Source organism: Otolemur garnettii, unplaced genomic scaffold (genome assembly GCF_000181295.1).
Source record: "Otolemur garnettii isolate 467f Iridium unplaced genomic scaffold, OtoGar3 scaffold00003, whole genome shotgun sequence".
Lineage (NCBI taxonomy): Eukaryota > Metazoa > Chordata > Mammalia > Primates > Galagidae > Otolemur > Otolemur garnettii.
The window spans coordinates 24,168,168-24,177,408 of record NW_003852398.1 but is presented as its reverse complement, the minus strand read 5'-3'; the positions used below and the strand labels follow the sequence as shown (position 1 = coordinate 24,177,408).

The 9,241-nt window shown below is 39.4% G+C and overlaps 1 protein-coding gene across 1 annotated transcript; it reads right to left on the bottom strand.

Annotated features, from left to right (window-relative positions):
* Nucleotides 1-6,945: 6,945 nt before the first annotated feature.
* LOC100961997 (prothymosin alpha-like) lies at nucleotides 6,946-7,281 on the bottom strand. Its single transcript, XM_003782255.1, has one exon. The coding sequence runs from the start codon at nucleotides 7,279-7,281 to the stop codon at nucleotides 6,946-6,948; it is 336 nt and encodes a 111-aa protein (XP_003782303.1).
* Between the last annotated feature and the right edge of the window lie 1,960 nt (nucleotides 7,282-9,241).

The window sequence follows — 9,241 nt, the reverse complement described above, 5'->3', positions numbered from 1 at the left end:
GTCTTTTTCAATATTTTGGTAAAGGTTGAGTAATATAGGTACTAGTTCCTCCTTAAAGGTTTGGTAGAATTCTGACATGAAGCCATCTGGTCCTGGGCTTTTCTTTTTAGGGAGATTTTGTATGGTTGATGCTATTTCAGAACTTGATATAGGACTGTTCAACATTTCCACTTTATTCTAGCTAAGTCTTGGGAGATGACATGCTTCCAAGTATTGATCAATTTCCTTCAGATTGTCATATTTCTGGGAATAAAGTTTCTTGTAATATTCACTAAGGATATTTTTAATTTCTAAATGATCTGTTGTTATTTTATCTTTACTTTTTCTGATTGATGAGATTAGAGATTTTACTCTTTTTTTCTTGGTTAGGTTAGCCAAAGTTTTATCAATTTTGTTGACTTTTCAAAAAACCAACTTTTTGATTTATTGATATGTTCTATAATCCTTTTGTTTTCAATCTCATTTAATTCTGCTCTAATTTTGGTTATTTCTTTTCTTCTGTTGTTTTGGGGTTAGAATATTCCTTTTCCAGCTGCTTGAGATGTCCCATAAAGTTGTTAACTTCCTCTCTTTTTGTTCTCTTGAGGAAGGCTTGCAATGCTATAAATTTCCCTCTTAGGAGTGCCTTTGTGGTATCCCAGAGGTTCTGATAACTTGTATCTTCATTATCACTTTGTTCTAAAATTTGGTAATTTCCTTCTTGATCTCATCTCTGACTCATCTATCATTCAGCATAAGCTTAGTTAGCTTCCATGTTTTTGTACGAGTCTGCAGATTCCTGTTGTTGCTGAGTTCAACTTTTATTCCATGATTGTCCGAGAAGATGCATGGAATAATTTCTATTCCTTTAAATTTACTGAGGTTATATTTGTGGCCTAAGATATGATCGGTTTTGGAGTATGTTCCATGTACTGATGAGAAAAATGTGTATTCAGTTTTGTTAGGATGAAATGTTCTGTAGATGTCTGATAAGTCCAGAAGTTGAATAGTTAAATTTAAATCTAAGATTTCTTTGCTAAGCTTCTTATTGGAGGATCTATCCAACACTGCCAAAGAAGTGTTAAAATCTCCAACTATGATGGAGCTGGGGTAAATCAAGTAGCTCATGCCAGTTAGAGTCTCTTTGATAAATTGAGGTGCATTCTGGTTGGGTGCATAGATAGTGATAATTCAGATCTCATCATATTGAGTATTGCCCTTAACAAATATAAAGTGGCCGTCTTTATCTTTGCTTACTTTTGTTGGTTTGAAACCTATTATATTGCGAATAAAATTGCAACAGCTGCTTTTTTTTGCTTTCTATTTGCCTGGAATATAGATGACCATCCTTTCATTCTGAGTCTATATTTGTCTTTTAAGGTAAGATAAGATTCTTGTATACCGCAGTTGTCCGGTCTGAGTTTCTGTATCCGGTCTGCCAATCTGTGCCTCTTTAGAGGACAATTTAAGCCATTCACATTGATTAAAATTATTGATAAGCCTGGTAAAATTTTAGGTATCGAGTTTGTTGAAAGTCCAGTGGACATTTTTAATCCTTTTGCCACTGTGGAAGTTAGAATTGATCAATAGTTTCTGAGTTAGATTACTTTTGTGGTGAAGGATTGCATTGGTCATTATAGAAGATAAGTCTGAGAATATCCTGGAGAGCTAGTATAGTTATGGCAAATTTCTTCAACATATGAATGTCATTAAAGTATTTAATTTCTCTATCATAATTAGGTATATATCCAGAAGACAAAAAAAAATCACATTACAACAAAGATATTTCTATTAGAATGTTTATTGCAGCCCAATTCATAATTGCTAGGTCATGGAAGAAGTCCAAGTGCCCATCAACCCACGAATGGATTTATAAGTTGTGATATATGTATACCATGCAATATTATGTAGCCCTAAAGAAGGCTGGAGACTTTACCTCCTTCATGTTTACATGGATGGAACTGGAAAATGTTCTTCTTACCAAAGTATCTGAAAAATGGAAGAAAAAGTATCCAATGTACACAGCCCTATTTTGACACTAATTTATAGCTTTCCTAGGAATGTTATAACCTAATTATAGCCTTAGAATATGGGGAGGAGGGAGGGAGGGGGAAGGGAGAGGGAAGGAGTGGGGAGGGAGGGGAAAGGGAAGGGGGTGGATGAGTAGAGGGAGGGTGATTGGAGGGGTCACCTTTATGGTTTATCCTACAAGGGTACAAGTGAATCTTTCTAAAAGAAGAGTATGAATGTCTTAACTCAATAATTGAGAAAGTGACATGAAGGCTACGTTGACCAGTTTGATGAGAGTATTTCAAAATGTGTATGAAAACACCACACTATACCCCATGATTGCATGAATGTACACAGCTATGATTTAATAAAAAAAAATTTCTCCGTCATAAATGAAACTCAGTTTAGCTGGATACAGGATCCTGGGTTGAAAGTTATTTTGTTTTAGGAGATTAAATGTCGATGACTATTCTCTTCTGGCCTGAAAGGTTTTGGTAGAGAGATCTGCAGTCATTCTAATATTCTTCCCTTTGTCGGTTATGGTTTTCTTACATCTAGCTGCTTGTAGGATTTTCTTTTTCATATTAACTTTAGTGAAGTTAATTATAATGTGTCTGGGGGATGTCTTATTTGGGTCGAGTCATGCTGGGGTTCTGAAGCTGTCTGCTATCTGAATTTCAGGATCTCTTGGCATATCTGGAAAGTTGTCTTTCATAATTTCATGAAGAAGAGCATCTGTGTTTTGTGAAGCAACTCTGTCACCTTCAGGGATTCCTATAAGGTGAATATTAGTTTTCTTCAAATTATTACAGAGCTCTCTGAGAGGATGATCCATTTTTACTTTCCATTTCTGTTCCTCTTTGGATGCTTGGGTGCATTCAGAAACTTTGTCTTGTACATCTGAGATCCTTTCTTCTGCCTGCTGCATTCTATTATCACGAGATTCTACCATATTTTTCAGATCTTTGAGGGCTACTATCTCTTGCCTCAATGTTTCAAAATCTTTGGTGGTTTTGTCTTTGAATTCATTGAATTCTTGAGTGAACTATTGGAATGCTCCTTGAATTTCTGGTTCTATATTTGCCTCTATTCTATTAATCTTATTTGCAAACCAAATTCTGAATTCAATTTCTGACATCTCAGCCATCTGTTTATAAAGGGGATCTTCAGTTTCATCTGCCACATCCTTTCTTGGAGGGGTTGACCTACTCTGGTTATTCATATTACCAGCCACATCCTTTCTTGGGGAGGTTGATCTACTCTGGTTATTCATATTACGGAAGCTTTTCCGCTGATTCCACACCATGATTATTTTACCCCATTTGGCTTTTCCCCTTGAGCTTTGTCAAGGACCTGTAAGGTGTTACGGCCTGAGAGACTGGGGACCTGCTTGGTGTGATGGGGCTAAGTGGCTCTGTCTTATTTTCAGCTGGTCTCTGTCCTACCCTAGTGAATCAGTTACTCTTGGTCGAAGTCTCAGCTATAGAGAAATACCAGCAATTAAGTCTCCCCACCCCCCACAAACAACAGTTGGGCAAGGAAAATCAAACCTTCCCTCAACCATATATCCAGGGTGCCACTTTGGATAATCCTTGGGTGGCTCAAGGGGTCCAAATTGGTTATCCCAGTCAGCACTAGTCTCAGGTAGGAGAGTTCAAATGTCTCCAGCACCTAGATAAAGAGGGATCTGCTGGCAGCTCAGATATAACTTGCTCCAGTGCTTTGTGTGGGCAAAAGGACCCACCCAGCAAATGAATTAGTCTGGGAAGGTTGATACCTCCTTCCCCACCTTTCACCCAGACACTGGTAATCCCACAGGGGTTTAACCTAGTTCACTTCAATAAGGAACTGCTCCTGGGGTTTATGACTGCCAGAGTCACCTGGTGATCTGAGTGAGGCAGGGGAAGAATTTAGGCTAGGAAAGTTCCCTCAGTTCCAGCCCCATACCTTCTGTCCTGGCTAGATTCCTCTGCAAGTCAGAAGCTTCTAGAGCTGATAAGAAACTCAGTCCTGGGCAGCAAGCAATTATGGTTTACACTCAGGTGTCAATTCCAGCCTTGCCTGCCCACTGCTTTTGTCTCAGCTATATTCCCCTGAGGGCTAGGTACTAATGGTCTCTTTACTCACAACTTCCCAAGTCTGTTCTGCCAGTGGCTGCTGTCTGGAACCTCTAGTTGCCCAGAGAGACAGGGCATGCCTATTTTGAATGGTGTCAGGGATTTGAGCATCTCCTGCAGCTCAGGACACTGCAGCTTCTGTATGGCTTCCTCCAAGCCCAGATTTTTCTCCTTACTCCCATGCCACAGAGTTAGCACAGAGCAGCACCAGCCCTTTACACCTCCATTCCTCTCAAGGAAATGCCCAAGATTTTGGACTCTATGGGTGACAAACCTCCAGACCTTGGGGTGAGAGTGGGGGTGTGTGAAATCCTCAGAGTTCAGAGTTGCAGGTAGGGGATACATACAGTTTTATACAGTTTTACAGTTTTATACCTGGCAAGAGGGTGCCATGGCACACCAGTAGGGGTAGGAGGTCCAGTTTTTAGGGGGTCTCTCCCGTGGGATAGAGTGGGAAGATGTTTGAACTCTGCTTTCTTGTTTGTATGGAGTAAACTGAGAGCCCTTCTTGTGGGAGAGGGGACTCCCATCTGCTTGGTGGTGGATTTTGTACCTTTTAATTGTATTTTTGGGGTCGCAGCTCACTTCAGCAAGGTTGAAGTGTGTTCTTCAATCTTCTCTCTTGGCTCCACTCCAAACCATCAGCTCCCTTGCTAAACTTCTGTCCTTAAGTCTCCTTCTGGATGGGAGCCTCTGTAAAAATCTGGCTGTAGTCTGCCATCTTGCCTCCGCCCCCAGTGTGATATTTTGATGTATGTATATAATGTATAATGATCAGATCATGATAATTAGCATATCCATCACTTTAAACATTTATCATTTCTTTGTGCTGGGGTCATTCAAAAATTCTCTTTCACAGCTATTTGAAAATATGCAATAAGTTATTGTTTGTAGTCACCTATAATGCTACAGAACACTAGAACTTATGTCTCTCATCTAGCTATAGTTTTTATCCACTAACTACCTTTCTTCTCTTTCCCTCCACTCCACTCTTCCCAGTCTCTAGTAACCCCTTTTATATTCTCCATTTCTATGAGTTCAACTTTTTTTAGTTTTCACATATGAGTGAGAACATGTACTATTTATTTTTCTGTCCCTGGGTTATTTCACTTAATATGTTTTCCAGGCTCAGCTACGTTGTTACAAATATTAGATTTCATTCTTTTTTCTTTTAATGGCTGACTTTTTTTGTTCTTTAAGATGTTGATGGACACAGATTGATTTCATCTCTTGGCTGTTGTGAGCGGTGCTGCAGTAAACATGGGGGGGGGCAGATGTCTCTTTGGCATACTTCTTTTCTTTCCTTCAGATACATTCCCAGTAGTAGTAGAGTTGTTCATCACATGGTAGTTCTGTTTTAGTTTTTGAGGAACCTTTACACTGTTCTCCATACTGGCTATAATAATTTATATTCCCACCAATAATTATTCTTTCTGTATATCTTCACCAGTGTTTATTGCTTTTTTTCTTTTTGATAATAGCCACTCTAACCAGGATGAGATGATATCTCATTGTAGTTTTAATTTGCATTTCCATGATGATCAGTGATGTTGAGCATTTTGTCATATATTTATTGGCCTTTTGTATGTTTTCCTTTGAGAAATGTCTATTTAGATCATTTGCCTCATTTTAAACCAAATTATTTGTTTTTCTACTGTTGTTTGAGCTCCTGAACATGAATCCTTTGTTGGATATGTAGTTTGTGAAATTTTTTTCTCATTCTGCAGGTTGTCTCTTTATTCTATTGTTTCCTTTGCTGTGAAGATCATTTTGAGTTTGATGCAGTCTCATTTTTGCTTTTGTTGCTTGTACTTTGACGTCCTCTCCATAAAATCTTTGCCTAGAACAATGTCTTGAAGTATTTTCCCTATGTTATCTTCAAGGGGTTTTATAGTTCTTGTTCTTATATTTAAGTCTTTAGTTCATTTTATATTGATTTTTGTATCTGATGAGAGATATGGGTCTAGTTTCATTCTTCTACATATGGTTATCCAATTTTCCCATTTATTGAAGAGACTGCCCTTTCTCCAATGTATAGTGTTGGTTCCTTGTAGATTATCAGTCAGCTACACATAGATTTAAGCCTGGTTTCTTTATTCTGTTCCATAGGTCCATATGTCTATTTTTTTGTTGTTGTTATTGTTAGAACAACTCAGAAAAATGAAATTCCAATTTATTTTTGGACAACATTGCTTCACACATACTTCAAACAGGCCAAAAATAAATAAATAAACAAACAGCAACTTCATAGACAAAAATACAAGGAAATAAAATAAACCTTTTATCTTTGGCCTTTTAAACCATCTCATACAAACCAACTACTTATAGTTCAGCTAAATACATACACAAAAAAAGTTACTGAAATGCTTGGAATAAGATTGATTTTTGTTGTTTTTGCTTTTTTTTTTTTTTTTATAAGGGTTTTTCTCCTTTGAGATTATAATGAACATCGTCACCCCACAAATAAAGTCAGGGTCAGAAGTAGGACAGAGTCTGCTCTGAAGGCTTGTTTGGTCATCTGAGATCATTAAGAATGGCTGGCCCCTAACAATATGTGCAAAAATATATAATGTAGATAAAAAATACAGACAAATTTCCTTTTTAAAGTACTTTAAAGAAGAAAAGCAGGCCTTGGAAGTTTTGGTTCTTTTTTCCTCCCCTGTTGAAAATTCTGGTGGTTTTGGCTGGGCAGTGAAATACCTGCGGGTGGCACTGCCTGTGGTGGGTGGGAGGGCTCTCTACTGAAGGTGACAGTGTTTATAGATTCTGAGATGGGCAATGGAGGGTGAATAGGTCATCGTGAACTTTTTTTTAAGTTTAACTTTTCCTTTTTTGCTGTCTAGTCATCCTCATCAGTCTTCTGCTTCTTGGTATCTACATCCTCCTCCTCATCTTCAGCTTCCCGTTTGCCCATGGTGGCCTCAGTTTCCTCATCTTCATCTCCATCCTCTTCTTTACCATCACCCTCCTCCTCCTTTTCCTCCCCACCTTCTTCCTCTTCTTCATCTACCTCATTGTCTGCCTCCTGCTCCCCATTTTCCTCAGTAGCATTCCCATTAGCAGAGGCCTCTCTTCCAGTCTCTGCCTTGTCCATAACTTCCTTCTTTTCCTGTAAGTCCTTGGTGGTGATCTCAGATCTGGTGTCTACTGCTGTGTCTGACGTGGTGGGGCACATGGGTAATCCAATGTGGGGGATGGAAGAGAAAGTGGGAGTTTGGGGACTCTAGCGATAAAGCTGCCAGAGTCTACAGAAGTAGTGGAGGAGTGCTGCAGAGATGGTTGCAACAAGGAGGAAGGTCTAATTTGAGTTATTTGAGGAATCTCCCTACTTCTTTCCAAAGTGGCTGTATTAGTTTGCAGCTCCACCAACAGTGCAAAAGTGTTCCCCTCTCTCCACATCTGGGCCAGCATCTGTAACTTTGGGACTTTGTGGTGTGGGCTAATCTTACTGAGGTTAGGTGACATCTCAAGGTGGTTTTGATTTGCATTTCTCTGATGCTTAGGGGTGATGAGCATTTTTTCGTATGTTTGTTAGCCATTTGTCTGTCTTCTTCAGCAAGGTCCTGTTCATGTCTCTTGCCTAGTGATAGATGGGATTGTCTACTCTTCTTTTGTTATTAATTTGAGTTTCTTCTTGTTTACTTCCTTGCCCTACTTTTTCCTTCTCACTACCTCCTTCACTTCAAATTACCTTGTCTCAGAGCTTAGGTGTTGAAGTGAAGAGAAGAGGAAAGATCTAGAAGGAAGAAGGAAAAGAAAAAGGAAAAATAAAGAAGATAGTGAAAGAAAACAAAGAGAACAACAGGAGAAATGGTGTTGTTTGGCTGGGTACTATGTCCACATTGGCAACTCAGGAATTTGGGGGGCTGGGCTGGCAGGTCCCTCAGTGTCAGGAGCTCCTAACCAGCCTGGAGAAAAGCAAGACCCCACTTCTGACAAATATGGAAAGGGAAAAAAAAAAATCAGCAGTATGTCACAGTGGGGTCCTGCCAATACTCTTTCCAAAGGCCAAAGCTAGAAGGACACATTACATTGTGAACTAATGACTTCCTTGAGCCAGACCTATGCTGTGACTCCCCCAGCACTCAAAGAAAAAAATAAAAATAGATAAAGAAAACTAAAAATACAATCATATAAAGAAAAAAAGGGATATCTTATCTGTTGTATGAGAAATTTGTGTGGGAAAGTTGAAGAAAGTAAAGAAGTCTCTACCAAAAGGAAGAAAAAGGGAGAAAAATAAAAAAGAAAGAGAATAAAAGGGGCTGAAAAACTGTAACAAAAATGGAGGAGCCTTTGCTATTGAAGAAACTAAAAATGAAAAAATAAAAATACAATCAAGCAAGCAAACACCCCCTTCAAGAAATACGCACATATATAAGTATATATCTGTATATGTACATGTATAAATAATCTATATATCTGTATAAATATGTATATGTATTTATATGTATATATTGCCTAGATACCAGGTGGTGCTGTGTGTTAGGAGATGGAGAACATAGCTATTTTGCTGTAAAAAATTAGGGCTGGAAGCCATCCTCTAGTTGCAGAGGAGATTGGGTCCTGCCTTCCTGATTTAGTTGCCCTCAGTCAGGGCTTGGTTGCTTTGTCAGCATTAAGTTTCTGTGGAATTGGGTCCAAAAGTTTTCACTAGATTCCTCAGTAAGCACATCACACAGTGCTACCTGACAGCAATTAGAGCAGGGGGTGGATGCCCGAGCTCAACAGGTGCACCAGAATGGCTGTGCACTCGAACCCTGTATGCTGTTTCTCCCGCATGGCCTTCCCACAATGGCAGTGCCCAGCTAGTAGCCACAATGATGGGAGATCCACCCCATGTGGTATTTAATCCTGGCCGTTGGATACTGTTTGAGTGCACCCACTCTTTTAAGCCTTCCCAGCCAGCTCTAGTGAGCAGTTTAGCTCAAAATAGAAAATAAAAACAAAAATACAAAAAACTATAAGACAGCCTCTTCCTGCCCCCCAGTACTCCACAGATGGGCTGGCTGGCCATTCTGTGCCCGTTCCTTAGCACTTGCCTTCTGTGCTGGTTTTCCTTAGCTCCAGACCTCTTTGCTGGCTCCTGTAGTCCACTGCTTCACTGTGGACTACACTGCTTCACTGTGCCCCCAGAG

Excerpts from the sequence above, each read along its gene's own strand:
- LOC100961997 (XM_003782255.1), bottom strand. The coding sequence starts at position 7,281 with ATGTGCCCCACCACGTCAGACACAGCAGTAGACACCAGATCTGAGATC.